The sequence below is a fragment of the Penaeus vannamei genome, chromosome 30, assembly GCF_042767895.1.
Source record: "Penaeus vannamei isolate JL-2024 chromosome 30, ASM4276789v1, whole genome shotgun sequence".
NCBI classification, from domain to species: domain Eukaryota; kingdom Metazoa; phylum Arthropoda; class Malacostraca; order Decapoda; family Penaeidae; genus Penaeus; species Penaeus vannamei.
Window position 1 is genome coordinate 12,450,636 of NC_091578.1, and position 17,927 is coordinate 12,468,562.

The following is a 17,927-nucleotide window of genomic DNA, read 5'->3' on the forward strand; positions in this document are numbered from 1 at the left end:
TGAAAAACAAAATATCGACTGTCCTCATATTTTCTTCCTCATTTATAGTTGGATGAATAGTAGCGTCTTGAAGAACAAAAAAAACGCGAGAAAAATTTTCATTCATATAGATTAACACGTAAAACAGACACTCCATTATGCGATGAATTATCGTTTCTAACAAATATCACAGATAAGTTCAATATTTCCCCCTCCTTGTCAGAGTATTAAAAAAGTATTTTCGAATGTAAAAAAAAATATATTTCTGGCTTCATCACTAAATACGGCTTCCTTTTCAAAAATAGTAAAAAGACATTTCTCATTATTTTATGATATCTTTGTATTCCTAACTATATTCGTAATAGATTCATTTTACCTTTATGCCTTATACACTGTCCAGGTTTCAAAGACAACGAGGGTATTGCACCACAGAAGTGAAGGGACTGTCAATCACCGTTAACAGAGAGAGAGAGAGAGGAGACAAGGAGAGAGATGGGGGGAGGGAGAGAGAGAGAGAGAGGGGGGGGGGTAGGGAGAAAGAGAGAGGGCTGGGAGACCTTTTTTTTTGGCTGCACTGCGCTCTATTTGAATAATTATAAGACATTTGGTTATTCGAGGAACCGATTCTGAAGTGAAACCTGGACTCTTTGATTCTGTTTTTTATCGATTCTTGCCCAGTCCTACTGCCCAAGAGATGCGCTATTTAAGCACCTATACATTACGAAAGGCATGACATATAAATGTACAGTAAAATGAAACTAGTAGTACGTTGCAGTTTTGGGTATTATATGTAATAATTATACCCCCATTAATGAAGAGATAAATAGATAAAAGAAAAGAATAAACTTTTCCAAATGATAATCATACCCCCACCCAAATAATGAATAAGTATTTTCCAAAGTCTTTTGAAGAGATAATTGAAAAGAGCTTGCTTGTATACATGATCTCTTTGCAATCCAAATTTGCTATTATGAGGACAAAGTAAACCTATATCCTTTTCCTTTCCCAATATAATGATGTTGGCTTTCTCAGTGAATTCAATAAATATCACACAAAAATATATAAGAATAATACACGACATTCACAAAGTTGTTCAGAGCTTGGGGCAGCAGTTGCCATTATCAAACAACGTGCTTTACGCAATCCAATTTAGCCATTGTGGAAGAGCAAATCTAAATCCCTTTCGTTTCCCATTATGATGATGTTAATTTTGCCACTGAATTTAATACATAAGAATAAAATATGAATTTGTTAACAGTTTGCTGCAGTTGCCATTATCCATCATCTACGCAATCAAAATCAGCCATTATGGAAGTGCAAACCTAAATCCCTTTCCTTTCCAATTATAATTATGCTGATTTTACCACCGTATTCGGTAAATATCACACAAAAATACATAAGAACAATACATGATATTTTTTTTTAGAGTTTGGTGCAGTTGTTGCCATTATCCATCACCGTGCTCTACGTAATCAAAATCGGCCATTATGGAAGTGCAAACCTAAAACGCTTTCCTTTCCCAATATAATTACGTTGATTTTGCCACCGTATTCAATAAATATCACACAAAAATACATAGGAACAATACATGAAGCTGTTTAGAGTTTGGTGCAGTTGTTTTCATTATCCAACACCGTGAGGACTGTGACAGCATCGTGAATAGTATGGAAGATCTGCTCAGCCGAGATGGTCTTCAGAGTACCGCACTTCTCCAGGCTATCCAGGACGCTTTCTGTTGAGCAAAGGTGAGAAATGTTATTGTGATCTTTGTTTCACAAGTTGGGACTAATATGTTTAATATAAGGTTCAGATATATTTTTGTTCATGGAGCTTGAACAAATGAAACTCGATGCATAGAAGAAGAAGAAGAAGATACCAAAGAAGAAGAAGAAGAAGGAGAATCATAATCAGAGGCATAAGAAAAAGGATAAGAATAAGAATTAAGAGGAGGAGGAAAAGAAGAAAAAGAAAAGAAAAAGAAAAAGATGAAAAGATAAAGAAAAATAAAGAAGAAAAATAAAAATAAAAAGACGAGAAAAGAAAAAGAAAAAAGAATAAAAAAGGAAAAGAAAAATAGAAAAAGAAAAGATAGGAAAAAGAGAATTAGAAGGATTAGGAAAAAACAGTGAAGAAAAGGAGAAGTATTGCTGCCTTCGTCACCTGAGACTGAAGCCAGAACGAGTACAATGCCGGCATCGTTATATTCTTTTCCGAGCTGTGCGATGACTTTTCCTCCCGTGGAATCCAAGTAGCTGATTCTACTCATGTCCAGCACCAGCCACTTAACTTCCTGGAATGCGAATAATAATGAAAGCAATTATAACATATGGCATAAGTGTTATACTATTTTTTCTCCAATATATGGCACTAGTGTTATAATAATATTGAATTAATAATTTTACTCAGAGCTAGTCTTATTTAATATCCTGAGATATGTAACCTAAAAGGAATTACTGTACTTTGGATTAGTCTTATATATGAAAAAATCAAATTACCGAAACTCCAACCCTGATTAGTTCTGAAAGCCAGAAGAACTCTTAACACACGTAATTCCCTACTCTAAATAATAAAATTTGCAAGTACCCCCTATTAACAGTTTTCTCTATATATCAATGAACAGAAAACGGGAACTCACGGGCACGGCGAGAACTGCATGCTTATCGTTCAGGTCGTTGGGTTTCTCCTCAAACTCTTCAGGGATCTTTTCCGTACTCCCGCGTACACCATTTTCCTTTATATATAAAAAGATGTTCTATAACGATCTCAGAAATTTTATCAAGATAAACAGATCGTTTGTGTAAAGAGAAGAAAATGGGATGGAAAGTCTACAGAAAGTTAAAGTCGGAAATGTACAGATGGACAAAAGATTTATATTTATATTTTTAAAACCTTCCGGAAATGTCTTGTACTGGAATTGGCCCTCTCAAATTATTTGACGTATTTTTATAAATGCCTTTATCTGTTAATCAATTTATTACTTAATTCATATTTACTCGGGTAACATGCCATCTGATTTAGCGTACAGCAATTTTCATATGAATTCTCCACGATTACACATACTTTATACAAAAATTAAATTTTGGGGAATTGATAGTCATAACAAATCATAACACCTTAAAAGTAAAATAAAATAAAATAAAAACTCTGCATTACCTTGCTAGGGTCGATGATAAGGTCGGATTTCGCCTGCTGCTTCTCAAGGGCTTTCTTTTTACTAATAATAGCAATGGGGTCCAGGCCAGTCATGGAGAACAACTGAGTTCGGAAGTATTCACTGTTGGCGAAGTGAAGCGGCCCGTTGAAGTGGAAAATGGAAACTGAAGGTACCTCTGCAGCCTGTGATACAAATCAATATATAGTTTAATATCTAGCCCTTCCTTTGCTGTCCAAATTAAAGCAATTATCTTTCTTGACGTCGCTGAATAAAGTGAAAAATACAACTATTTCATATAAATAATAAAAAAACAATAATTCTATCAAACTAAGCAACACCCTTCCAAAGCCTTACCGCGGAGTACTTATTAATGTCCAGGTAAATATCCGTGTTGGGAACGGAGCCGAGAATGGCGGTGCTGGGTTTCTGTCCTCGGTAAAGCAAGACGAACAGCGACACCACAACGCCGATCAAGAGCCCGAAGTCGATGTCGATGAGCACAACGGCAAGGAAGGAGGCGAGCCATATAAGGGCATCGGAACGCGAAATGGCCCACACGCGCCGCAGGTCGTTCACTTGCATGAACATTCCTTTGAGTGCAACGACGATGACGGACGACAGGACGCACTATGTGGGGAGAAGGCAGCGATATAATAACATTACTAGAGAAATAACGCTACTAGCGAGATGTTAATATTACTAGCGAGATGTTAACATTACTCACGGTATAATAACGTTACTCACGATATATTAACATTGCTAGCGATATAATAACATTGCTAGCGATATAATAACATTACTCGCGATATAATAACGTTACTAGCGATATAATAACATTACGCGATATAGCAATATTACTCGCGATATAATAACGTTACTAGCGATATATCAACATTATTCACGATATAATAACATTACTCGCGATATAATAACTACTAGTGATACAATACTACTACTAGCGATATGAGGATTTTACTAACAATATAGTAGTAACAAATATGCATGTTTAGTATTTATAATACACATTTGAAGGGAAGAAGAAGAAAAAGTTATATTTTCAATAAAGTACGTAGAAATAGGCATGTTCAACACGAACAATACACACTATATAGGGAAAAGATAAACGTTACAATCACAATACATGCTCTGTATCAACAATACATACTTATATAGGGGAAGATAACAAACATTAACTCACAATACAATACAAATCTAATGTAGACATATACTTCATTATCAATCAAAGATAACACACACAATTCAAGGGAACCTCACATTCGGAAGCGTCTCGAACGCAGGACCCACGAACAGGAGGACCAGCAGCAGGAGCGCGCAGGAGATAACCGTGGTCATCTGAGTCACGCCGCCGACGGCCTCCTGGATCAGCGAGCGAGCGAGGGAGGCGGCGATGGGGCCGCACCCGAAGAAGGCCCCGAAGACGTTGCTCGCGGACTGACGAAGGGAGAGGGAATTCGAATGGATTTGTGATGATGAGTCGTTGTGTTGTTGTTGTTGTGGAGGTTTTCTTTTTGGTAGACCTCACTAAGTGGGTAGTGTTGTAGGAAATGTATTCTGGTCATTCAAACAATGAGTTATGTACAGTTCCGTTCTATAAATTTTCAAGCTGTAGGCTGTATCGAACAAGCTGTCTCTGCTGCATTTATTTTCTCATTCTACATCACCACTCTTATCATCAACACATTAACAAACATTAATATAAAAAATAAAAAGACAGCACTCTACAGTCTATCGAGACAACAATAAATCAATCTCAATTTCCACTGAAACTACCTAAACATAACACGCAAAACTTCCCCAATTTATTACTTACCTGTGAATATAACTCTTGGGCCGCGTCAACTTCATAATTATGCTTCTTCGCAAAGATCTTCGCCATAGAGTAAGATACAGTATAAGCCACAATCGTGATGACAAAAGCATCGACCACAACTTTTGGTATAAGTTCAAAAGGAGGGATTTCTGGCTGAGGCAGTCTGGAAATAGTTTAATTTCGATCTTATTAACATCAAATAATCATCATATCATAAGCTCCATCTATTAATGTGGGTTCAATCTATTAATGTATGTTCAATCTATTAATGTATGTTCAATCTATTGATGTATGTTCAATCTATTAATGTATGTTCAATCTATTGATGTATGTTCAATCTATTGATGTATGTTCAATCTATTGATGTATGTTCAATCTATTAATGTATATTAATTCTATTAATGTATGTCCAATCTATTAACGTATGTTCAATCTATCAACGTATGTCCAATCTATTCATCTGTGTTCAATCCATTAATCTTTGTTCAATCTATTGACCAACGTTCAGTTTATTTTCTATATACATCAAAGCATAGTTTTCAATCCACAAACTTCAAAATAACCGACATGAGATTAAAAACAAATTAATGAATAAGTAAATAATTAAGTTAATGATGACGATTAGATTAATAATAAGGATAATGATGATAAACAATGACATTTATAATGATAATACGGATAATGATTAATAGCAATAATAATCATAATGGTGATAAATAATAACAACAATGATAATAACAATAAAGTATTAATAACCATGATAATTTTGATAATAATCTAAATAGTATCGATAATGAAACGACGATTTCTCTTTCACTGGCCGCATAACCCGTCCTCACTCACCCCGTCGGGATATCGCCCACGATGAGGAGGTCGTAGTTCTCATTCAGATTTCCGAAGTAGGAGGCCACCGTCCCCAGAATTACCACGATGAGTTCGATGGGAATGGGAATGCTGGTCTTCTTTTGTAGTCTGGGCTGATTTTTTTTTATAGAAGAGTATGTGCCACTGGTTAGAATACTGGGAGACTAGGTTTGGATTTGCTTAATTAAGGACTTGAATAAGGGCTATCACACTAGAGTTTATGATATGAGGAGGAAGCGGGAGTTCAAGATGTTTAATAATTATTTTTTTAGGTAGCTATATTGTCTCGATTAATTTCATTATTACATGGAACAGCTTACAACGACATAATATAGGTGATTGTACTCAAATACTAATAGAAAACGGAATACCTTACCTTGATCACTTCATTGTTTATGCATAAAATAAAAATTGTGATTGCCGAGCCTATCACAGCTGCGAGGTTGGAGTTCAGTATTTGGTGGATGATATCACGATACGTCTAGAAAAAAGGGTAAAAAAACGGTCATGCGTTGGCATTTCTTCATTAAAATTTAATTATTCATTCATCTTGTTTCCGCTTGATATGGAAATCAGCATACATCAGTTTCTCTCGAAAACCTGTAATCCATTTTCTTTCCCTTCCGCTGGAACTCACTTTCCTTCATAACCAAACCACGTACTTTATCACTTCACTATTAGAAAACAACAACAACAACAAAAAACAACTTACATAAATGATCTTGAATGGACCGCTGTGACCTTTGATCTTGAGCCCGAAGAGGTACTTGACCTGTGACGTCATCACGTGGAAGGCCGCCCCCGTTGTGAAGCCGGACACAAGCATTTCGGAGAGGAAGACGCTGAGGGAACCGAGCTGCAGCAACCCCATGATGAGCTGTGAAGGGTGAGAGGAAACGGTAGATGAGAAAGAGGGGGAGAGGGAGAGTAAATAGTAGATGAGAGAGAGGGAGAGGGAGAGGGAGAGGGAGAGGGAGAGGGAGGGAGAGGTAGAGGGGGAGGGAAGGTGTAGCGGGAGGGAGAGGGGGAGGGAAAGGAGGAGGGGGAGGGGGAGGGGGAGGGGGGAAGGGAAGGGAGGGAGAGGGGGAAAGGGAGAGGGAGGGAGAGGGGGAATGAGGGGATGAGGAAGAGGAGAGGGAGAGGAAGAGGGTGCTAGATAGTTGGATATAGAGAGATAGACAGATAGACAAATGAACAGACAGATAGATGGAAAGAGACAAAGGAAGCCACAGGCAGTGTGAGGAGGAGAGGGAGAGAGAGAAGGGGGAGGAGAGAGAGAGAGAGAGAGAGAGAGAGAGAGAGAGAGAGAGAGAGAGAGAGAGAGAGAGAGAGAGAGAGAGAGAGAGAGAGAGAGAGAGAGAGAGAGAGAGAGAGAGAGAGAGTGAAAGATAAAGAGGAAGGGAAAGAGAAAAAGAAAAACAGAGAAAAAAAGAGAAAAAGAAAGAGAATAAGACAGGCAGACATACACATAGCCAAAGAGGGATCCATCACCTCATTACCCTTGAACGAACAACGAACAGGAAACAAAGAGAACAACCAATCACCAAAGCTTTCCTTACCTCCCAGACCCCAACCATAAAGGAAACTATAGTGGCGACTTGGACAGGTGTATAGGTAGTGGCAGCCATCGTGGCATTGCTTGCTATGGCCCCGTCGACGAGAGCGCTTGCTGGGGTGGCCAGGTCCCTCACGACTTTTCCGGTCATCAAGCAGGTAACAGCAAAGCTACCTGTATTGGAGGCATTAAATACTAGTCAGCTTCATTTGGCGACGTGTCCATATATATATATATATATATATATATATATATATATATATATATATATATATATATATATATTGTTTTGTTTCTTTCTGTTTTTCATTTTTTCGTTTTTCTTTTTCTTTTTTCTTTTTATTTATTTTTGTGTAGTGGTGGTACTTAAGGGGTTTTAAATTGCTATATGTACTTAGATAACCAGGGGACAGTATCTCAAGGACGGAGTTTTAAAATGATGATATTCATGAAGCCAGATGGCTATCCGTAATCTAGAAAACTGGGTGGCACAAGGGATGACATTTCTCCCTCATTCCCTCCCTTGTCCATTCCCTTTTCTCCCTCTCCTCCTCCTTCTTTCCAGCTTTGCTTCCCTCCCTCCTTCTTTCTAGCGCAGAACAGGATAGCGTGACAACCCTCCCTCCAGGCTAAACTCTCCTCTTCATCATACTCATTATCATTATCACACCGTTCGTTAGATTTATCTTCAGAAAGAATTTTTCTCATTTTCAAGACTATTTTCTCTGTCTTCCTTTCTGTGTCTGTCTGTTTGTTTCTCTCACTCACTTTCAGTCTCTCTCTTTCTGTCTCTCTCTTTCTCTCCTTCCCCACCCACCCTCCCTTTCTCTCTCTCTCTCTGATTCTGCCTCTACTTTTCGTTTCTCCTTCTCCTTGCCTTGCCCATGCCCCTAATACTAAATGAATCCTATTTCTCTGTCCCCCTTTTTTCAGACTTTCCGTCATTCGTCCAAGTCTATCTCCATATCCCCTATCTCCTTTCCTTCATTTTCTTCCTCTTTCCCACCTTCATTCATTCCTTTTCTTCCTCTTCCCCTACTTCATCCATTCTTTAGCTCCCTCCTTCCCTCCCTTATCAATTCCATTTCTTCATCTCCTCCTCCTTTCCATTTCCCCTCCCCCCCTTCTTCCATCCCTATTTTTCTTCCTCTCACCCTCCTTCCCTTTCCCCCTCTCTCCTTTCTTCCATCCCCCTTCCCTCCTTCGTTCCTCTCCTCCCTCTCTTCCTCCCTTCCTTCCCTTTCCCCCCTCTCTCCTTTCTTCCATCGCCCTTCCTTTTTTACTCCCTTCCCTCCCTCCCTTCCTTCCATCCCATCCTCCCTTCCCTCCTTTCTTCCCTTCCTCCCTTCCTCCCTTCCCCATGTATTCCAGCAGGCAAAGCCAAGCGCCACGTACCCATGGAGCAATGGCGTGAAGTGCCCAAGAGAGCGTAGATCAGCACGGGGAAGAAGCCCATGTAGATGCCGTTCACAGGAGGGATGTTTGACAGCAGTGCGAAACCCATGCCTGTAGGAGGGCCAGCGGGTTAATCGTTAGTCATGAATAAGAGATTAAAAAGAAATAAATCTGTATGGAATCTAAAAGGGGGTTCCATATACGTGGCATGAATGATTGAATAAAACGATATAGATCTGTATGTAAATTCTAAAAGGGGGTTCCCTTTACGTAGCATGAATGAGAGAATTAATAGAAATAAATCTGTGTGTAAAATCTAAAAGGGTTCCATATACTTAGCATGAATGACTGAATAAAAGGAAATAAATCTGTATATGAAATCTACAAGGGGGTTCCATATACGTAGCATGAATGATTGAATAAAACGAAATAAATCTGCATATGAAATCTAAAAGGGGGTTCCCTATACGGAAAAGTTAGTGTTTCATTTTGGCGATACATTGAAGTACATTGCAGGTGCTATTTTTATGGTTATCCATTAAAATATCGTTCCTTATGGATACAAAAATAATTTGCTGCCACATTTATTGTCACTGTTTTTCATTTGCCCGGGTATTATTGACAGTTAAATTTATCAAATGTACTATCACAAAAATCAACTATACCTAAACATATTTAACTATATTCAAACCAAGGCGTCTTTATATCTTGACTTTTGTTTTCTTTTACCTTTGATATATACTTATTAATACTGAGCTATTGTAGAAACGGTATGACTGAGAATTAATATATTCATAATAAAAGAGATATATCTGACCGGTTTAGAAATTATCTTCATGTATTTGGGACGAAGATAAATACGAAACCGGTCAAATACATGTCTTGTATTATGAAGATATTCATTCTCATTCATACCTTTTCTACATCTGTCAACATGAATCCGGTTTATACAGATCCCAGTATCCATATCCATACAAACTTACCCTGAGGGATGTGCATGATGGCAATAGTCACTCCGGCAATGAGGTCACCGATGAAATGTTCCCTGAAGTTGTACGCCGGCAGCCACGACAGGACGGGCACGCGGGCGGTGATGGCGGACGTCAGGCAACCGCGCGAGAAGTTGCATGACTTCGCCAACTTTGTCTGGATCGCCTCCTTCAGCCCTGTGCAGGATTCGCGAAGTTTAGCGATGATTACGGTGAACCCTCGTTTTTCGCGGGGGTTACGTTCCAAAAATAACCCGTGATAGGCGAAATCCGTGAAGTAGTAACCTTTTTTTATACAATTATTATACAATGAAATACTCTACAATACATAGAAACCAAAGAACAAAACATTTTTACAGGCCTAAGCATTTGTTTAACAAATAAAAGCACTGCATAAAAGTTTTTTTTTACAAATAACTACTGTATAAAATAATAATTTTAATCATCAATACGAACTGAAGGCTTCATGGGTTTTAGAGAAAATTTGCAAACTTAAATTTGGCAAGCTGTTTTACGTACATGTACATATTAAACCGTAACGTTCTTGACACACAGGTAGAGAAGAAGCGGAGAGACTGTATAGCCAATCAGAATGCAGAACACAATGCACAATGCAAATCCGTGAAGCAGCGAGAACGTGAAAGGTGAACCGCGTTATAGCGATGGTTCACTGTATTTCTATTCATTATCATACACACGTCAGTTTCACGTGCATGGAATAAAGCGCGTTGTGATTGGTTCACGTGTGAAGCCCGCGAGGCGCTCTGATTGGCTCTAATGACATAGGTTCCGTACTGGGGTAAAGATGGCCAACAGCCGTGAAGGAGACATCGGATTAGTCTTCACATGCGGGGAATTTACATTTGTTTTCGCGTTTGTAAAGCAACTTCCACAGACCGCGGGAGGTATAGGGGGGGGGGGGGTCAGATGTACCTCCCCAGGCAAGGTCGTCGTTAACGAGACGTTTTACTACCGCATTTCCTTGAACTCTCTTGCTCAATCTATGCGCGTTGGGCTAAAAGGCATCATGCAACATCTCGCAGGCGGACTTATTGTTCTATAATTTCCCATCTTAAAAACTTTCCCCCGCCTAAAAATAGTAGGAAATGATTAAGATAAAAAACGAAAATATTGACTCGAGGTGAAGTTGCACGACCGTGAAAGACCGTAAGAGGTTCAAGGTCGCGGTTTTCACTTTTTTTTCAACTCTCACTGAACTGAACTGAACTGGCGGCAGGGAAGGGATGCCGGCTAGCGCTTGGGTGCCCACGCACGCGTCTGGCAACATTGAAGGATTATAAATTCTGCAATCACGCTTTCGTAATTGGAGGAAATAAGATACCATGGATAGGCAGGAATACCAAACGATATGACATAAATGCACAAATTAAAAGAAGAAATATAAAAAAACGATAAAGAAAGGAAATGAACGGAAGCAGAAGGCGCCGAAGGAAGCCGCAGGGCCTCACCTGGAGTGTGGCCGGGGTCGAAGTGGTAGTTCTGGTTGCGTTGGGCGACGTTGAGGGTTGGGCGCATCACGAACAGTTCTCCTGACGGACTCCCTCCTCCTCCTCCTCCCCCGCCTTCGTTCTCGCCCATCTTCGGCGAAACCACCGTCGTCCCTGACTCGCTGCGGAAGGAAGAAGTTTGGTCAGTCTCTTTTTCTTTCTTTCTCTCTCTCTCTCTTTTTGTTTTTTTGTTTGTTTTTTTGTTCCCAAGACACGTTGACCTTTGCCAGGGCGCTTAGGAAAATAGTGGTCTTAATATTATTTGCTGTACTCCGTGGCCGAGCTGGCATGTTCACCTTGCATGTATATTGACTGACGCTGTAAAAGGCAACACTTGGGTAGTGAAAGCCTCGATACATGGAACTGGATGGACAGTGTTAGTAGAATATATACGGCTTGACTCTTTATTGTTAAAAGAGCACACAAAGAAATAAACACACGATACGGGAGTCTGGGGACAAGCACTGAAGCGGCGGCGTGCCAGTCGTGAGGGTACGGTGACCAGGCACGTTCAAACGGCCATCCTGGGTCAACCATAATTGTCATTTTGGTCCCCGCCGCGACGCTGGCTTTGGGACCTAACTTGGCTTGGGCTGCGATTTTACAAGCTTATATGCTTATTTACTCGCCAGATTGCTCTGTCACGTACTCACGCCTTGCCCTTGGGGAGTATATACGCCATATACCCCTCTTTTTATCTAGCGTGGATACACATCAGACACGTTTTCTGTAAATGCAAATGAATTAAAAGTAGATATTACATTTTTGGGGGAATCGGTGTTGCCGTATGAAAATGGGAATGGAAATCTAAAAGAATATATTCGGTACATTTTCTTATGCGACTGGAGTAGAAGTAATAGTGTTGATAGCAATATTTGTAATAGTAGTAGCAGTATTGATATATTATCATTAATAGTAGTAGTAGTAGTAGTAATAGTAGTAGTAGTAGTAGTAGTAGTAACAGTAGTAGTAGTAGTAATAATAGTAATAGTAATAGTAGTTGTAGCAGAAGTAGAAGTAGAAGAAGTAGTAGTAGTAGTAGTAATAGTCGTAATAGTACTAGTACTAGTAGTACTAGTACTAGTAATAGTAATAGTAGTAGTATCAGTAGTAGGAATGGTATTTTTTGTAATGCTACTAATAATACCATTGTGTTACCATTATTATTAGGAAAGCTAATAATGACAAAAAATATATTTATGGTTTAGGTAATATGTTTTAGATTATAATGATGTTAATATAATAACGATGATGATAATGAAAATAATAATAATAATGATAATAATAATAATGATAATGATAATGATAATAATCACAATAAGGATAATGATAATAAAAATGAAAATAATAATAATGATATTGAAAATGATAATAGTAATAATAAAAATGATAAAAAACAATAATGATTATTATAATGATAATTATACTTATGATAATAATGATGATGATAATATTAAAAATAACATTGATAATAATAATAATAATAATAATAATAATAATAATAATAATAATAATGCCAATAACATAGATAATAATAATAAGAGTAATAATAATAATAGTAATAATGGTGATAATGATGATGATACTACTACTACTACTACTACTACTAAATGATGATAATGATAATAACAATGATAATAAAAATTATATAAAAAAATAATAACAACAATAATAACAACAACAGCGACAACAACAATAATGATAATAATAAATTAACAATAGTAATGATAATGATAATAATAATAATAATAATAATAATGATAATAGTAATAATAATAATAATAATAATAATAATAATAATAATAATAATAATAATAACAATAATAGTAATAGCAATGACATTAATAATAATGACAGTACTCCTACTGCTGCTAATAATAATAAATTAATAATAGCAACAATGATGATGATGATTATGATGATGATGATAGTGATGATGATGATACTACTACTAATAGTAGTAATAATAATACTGATAATAAAAATAGTAAAAATAATTATGATAATAAGAAATAGTAGTGATGGGAATAATAAGGATGATGATAATAATCATAATAATAAAAAAGAATGCTACTACTACTACTACCACTACTGCCTCGACTAATAATAAATATAATAATGATAATGATAATAATGATAATGATGATGATGATGTATAATGATAAATATTATTAAAAAAATGCAAATATGTAAACATGTCATTCTCATTTGAAATTCACTCAATTTCATTACGATTTATATCTAATCTTACATTTCAACCTGTAATTAATTTCTACCCGGATTTCTATGCTATTTCTATATTTTATCTAGTATTCAAAGTCAACCGTTTTCTCTGAACACTGTAATTTGAACAACTTGAACTTTCGCTAAGTACACGCGCCTGTTCAGCAATACAATAGAAAATTGTATGTTTGGAAGTTGCCGCTCTAACATTTACTGTCTGTGGTTCAGCCAGTTCGTTTACATATATATGAGTACTTGTGTGAATGTGTGTGTGTTTGTGTGTGTGTGTGTGTGTTTGTGTGTGCGTTTGTGTGTGTGTGTGTTTGTGTGTGTGTTGTGTGTGTGTGTGCTAGATAAACTATAACACAATTATTATAAACAGCAACACCAGTATCACTAGCACCATTAAGAGGCAACACCGATGTTCGTCTGCACCGCCCACTAAAGACAATAAAGTTACCAAGAAGACTTCACCACCCACCTCACAAGACGAAGAATTATTTAACGTCTCTATTACACAGTGAAGTTTTCGACAATGGTTGTATATAAGAGCCAAAAACATAAAACTGTCATCTTTTGGAATTTGTTTAGGCTCGTATCTCCCTCGCTAAAATCGCCTACTCTCCCTTTCTTTTTCGACTCTCTCCAGTGTGTCCTGGAACTTAGAAGCGGGTCCAGGTCTGTGATAAAAGCTGATAATTCATCGCATTCTTGATTAATTTGTTGTTCTTTTCGGGAAAAATGATAAAGCTGCATCAGGCCTTTTATGAAATGGACGGGATCACGGCACAGATCAACTCTATAATTATGACAATATAATTTTATGGAACAACAACTAAATTTATGACACCCAAAACAAACAAAACGAAAATAGATAAATCCGAGTCCTCGCTCATCATAGACATATTTGTTGCACGTCACTCTCCTCTCCCACCTCACTCACACGCCCAGCACAACGAGCGCCTTATCAGCCAGGAAGGTGGCGGACGACATGCGCGAGGAGCCTCCGCAATGAAGGTTCAACGTCCTGTCAGCGGAAAATTTATATGGAAGATAATGGCGATATATCATCTGGTCATGATAAAATGATAGAAGGCAGTGGGGAAGCAATTTTCTGTTTTAAAAACACGCTTTTTTCTTCTGATATTTTTTTCTAAGGGTGAAATGCAAATGATGCAGTAATTAATTTCATGAATTATCAACGTTCTTTCGTATTTGTATAACACCCCACTAACAGACTTACAGTTTGATAACTTTGCTAATTTAAGGTTTGTCTACCTTGCTAAAGAAATTCCACCAAAGGGAGTTATATATAACAAATCATATATTCCACTCTCATTTGTTTTAACACATCAAAAGTTGTCAAATACCATCTACTCCATGCTTTACACGTAGCAACATTCATACCTTTTAAAAACTCTAATATGAACAATTTAGCGCGGCCCATCAGCGGTACACCTTGACCTATCGCAATGGAGGCTCAGCGAATCCTGACGACCGACGCGGAGAATCGCAGACGCGGGAAGCAGACGCGGTACCTCGGGAGCTTTCATTTACGTTCGGAGCGCCGCGGGGGTCGGAAGGCTTCGCTCGCACGCCGCTTCGACCAAACCCCTTCGTGCGCGCCTTCTAAATGTTGCTCGAGAGATGAGGTCGTGTGTGTTTGTTTGTCGTGGTTACTTCCTAGGTCGTTTATAAGAGCGTGGTCGCTATTTACATTTTTTTTTCATGTCTTTTAAAGAGCGCGAAGGGCAAAGGTTGATGGAACAGTTTTCATACCGGAAATACCTGCTGGTGTGTAAAATTGTCATTTTTTTTATTATTCTTGACTATATCTTTTACAAACCCCCTTAGTGAAGCTTATCCTGTTTTTTCGAATTAATATAAAACTAAGCAAACCAAGGAAATCAATTAAAAAAACTAAATAAAAAAATTCCCTACCTTAAGAAAGCCTCTTGTGTCTCTTCATCCAATGTATCGTCCTTCATCCCCATCCTGGAAGTAAATAAAAGCCCTCAGAGAGCGCAAGCCTCTTCCAGGCCCACTGTTCCCTATTTCGCAAGAGAGAAAGATAGCTAGATAGCTAGATAGCTAGATAGCTATATAGCTATATAGCTAGATAGCTAGAGAGAGAGAGAGAGAGAGAGAGAGAGAGAGAGAGAGAGAGAGAGAGAGAGAGAGAGAGAGAGAGAGAGAGAGAGAGAGAGAGAGCTCAGTTCCAAGACACAGAAGTCCACCACAAGTTTAGCAGGCAGGAGACCCCTTTACGACTACAGGATAAGCATGCCCATATGGATTCTAGTGTTTATCCTGAACAATATCTACATAGAAACGAATGATAATAACGGTAATATAAACAAAATTACAATTACAAAAGGAGGTGACAAAGTGGACGAGAGACCCCATAGAAATAAAACACATCTGTACTCATTATTCCTTGCTTTACAATAATGAATGACCTTTCACTATCATGCTAAACAAGGAAATTGACGCGATGAATCCCTACCAAGATCTAATTAATCAGTCATTGTTGCATGGGTATCCTCTAGACATGTTATCACTACAATCCGTCACTAACTTTTTTTTATAACTCTGGTGACCTAGTACCAAAAAGAAGATGAGAAATTATAAAGTATTGACAAAAAAGCTCTGCGAGAATGTAAGCCTCCACCAGCACAGAAAAAATCCAATTTCAAGTCATCAAAAAAATTTGAAAAGAAAATTAATTTCCTGGCACCGCATCCATACTTCTTTTCTATTCCTCACCATGAACATTTTCTGTGCGGCTGGTTACTTGCTTTGTTGCTCTTTGATCTCTTCGTCATCGCTTTATCTTGCTTAAAAACAAAAGTTAATTTCCAGCTTAAGTCGTATGTACAAATCTGTAGAAAGAAATAATGGTGTTACCCGTATGGCACTTCACAAAGCACTGGCACTGAGCTTGTCATGGCCTTAAAGTATATGTTTCTGAGGTAGGGTGCCAGATACCTCCAGATGGCATTGAAGGCTGACCATAATGCCCTGTTTAGAGTCAATTACGTCTACTTAAATCATTGCATCACGCAGGTGTGTCTGAAGGGGCGGGGCAAGGGAAGATATATTTTTCATTTATATGCAATTATCCCTCATTTTGCAGCAGAAGCATACTTGAGGATTCCGAAAGCGTAAATCTGCACCCAGGCATTGGAATACACAACTATACTTCTTATTTCACCATAGATCGCTGCTCTGATTTGGATTACCACCAGAGTCTAATCAATATTTTTTTTCCGTGACATGGGAAACTTTCATCACAAACCAAGAAACCAACAAATTACAAATATCGCCGATTGAATTGCCTCTTCCATGCAACGGGAAAAAACGAAACGTCATATCACCCAATCTTTTGGTGGAAATAATGATAGCGATCCATCATCTGCTCCAGAGGTCCGGAAGAAGTCTGACCACGCGAAGCGGAACAAGGATGCTTCGAAAGATTCGCAGAGATTCGATCCCTTTTTGAAACGTTCATTGATCGCCCGTTCTGACTATCAAGCGAAATAGGACACTATCATTTCCTTTAACATTGTTATTAAATCAACGCAGAAGGGACTATGACTTTCATTCGTTCTTAGGCCTCTGCTTTCTTGGGCTTCGAAGATTCAAATAGCATTGACCTTCGACCGAAGACGAAACTCAATTTTGCATCAGTCAAAGGTGAAAGCAACCTTGTGTTTTTTCAGTCTATAATGTGTCTGACCCTGTCTATGCTAACAGACGCAGCCAACCTTCCTCTCCCCTTCCTCCTCTCTGCGCAAGGTAAATAGTTGGAAAACCTGCCTCAGACTTTACTGGAACCAACATGGAGATATAAAGACGAATGAATGATCCCATATTCATTCCCAGTCGTACTGTGTTCTATTGTTTTTACTTGTATGTAGGAAAAATAATTCTTAATGATAGGCTGCACTTGTCAAAGCTTGATGACTAATGGTCATGCGCACAGGACAGTTTGTTTTACTTTAGTTGATACAGATAAAACACTTTAAGAAGCATGACGATTTTGAAGTCCCCTTTTAAAGTCACACAGCACAGAACCACGTTCTCTTTAGATTCATAATTCAGTCCTGGAATCAACCAATATTCAAGGATTATCTGTAAATGATAGAGGTGAAAAGAACAAAATGAAACAAATGATTTAGCGAGCTGGAAGTCTGAAGCAATATTAAGAATAATGCAAAAGTTCACACACACACACACACACACACACACGCGCGCGCGCACACGCACACACACACATACACGCACACGCACACGCACACACACACACACACACGCACACACACACGCAAAAAAAGAGAGAGAGAAAAAAATAGAGACGTCAGCTACTAGCTTTCAAATCTTAAAGTCAAGCTAGCTACCAAGACGGTTTTGGAGTCGCTGACATTGA

The 17,927-nt window shown here is 38.2% G+C and overlaps 1 protein-coding gene across 4 annotated transcripts in view; it reads right to left on the reverse strand.

Annotated features, from left to right (window-relative positions):
- Positions 1–537: 537 nt before the first annotated feature.
- The window catches only part of LOC113819512 (prestin), a 27,603-nt gene continuing 10,213 nt past the window's right edge, over positions 538–17,927 (reverse strand). The window contains exons 1-16 of one of the 4 annotated variants that reach the window (XM_027371737.2): positions 16,265–16,428; positions 15,440–15,493; positions 11,237–11,397; positions 9,762–9,944; positions 8,779–8,889; positions 7,388–7,557; positions 6,541–6,705; positions 6,205–6,309; positions 5,808–5,941; positions 4,965–5,127; positions 4,409–4,585; positions 3,488–3,760; positions 3,133–3,315; positions 2,615–2,710; positions 2,140–2,269; positions 539–1,711 (exon numbers count right to left, since the gene is read on the reverse strand). In XM_027371737.2, the coding sequence (XP_027227538.2) occupies positions 1,578–1,711; positions 2,140–2,269; positions 2,615–2,710; positions 3,133–3,315; positions 3,488–3,760; positions 4,409–4,585; positions 4,965–5,127; positions 5,808–5,941; positions 6,205–6,309; positions 6,541–6,705; positions 7,388–7,557; positions 8,779–8,889; positions 9,762–9,944; positions 11,237–11,397; positions 15,440–15,493; positions 16,265–16,323 (2,298 nt within the window). In that variant the 5' untranslated portion in view covers positions 16,324–16,428 and the 3' untranslated portion in view covers positions 539–1,577. Of the gene's footprint in view, positions 1,712–2,139; positions 2,270–2,614; positions 2,711–3,132; positions 3,316–3,487; positions 3,761–4,408; positions 4,586–4,964; positions 5,128–5,807; positions 5,942–6,204; positions 6,310–6,540; positions 6,706–7,387; positions 7,558–8,778; positions 8,890–9,761; positions 9,945–11,236; positions 11,398–15,439; positions 15,494–16,264; positions 16,429–17,927 lie in introns of those variants that run through there. The other 3 variants (XM_027371739.2, XM_027371738.2, XM_027371740.2) reach the window with 3 other exon arrangements.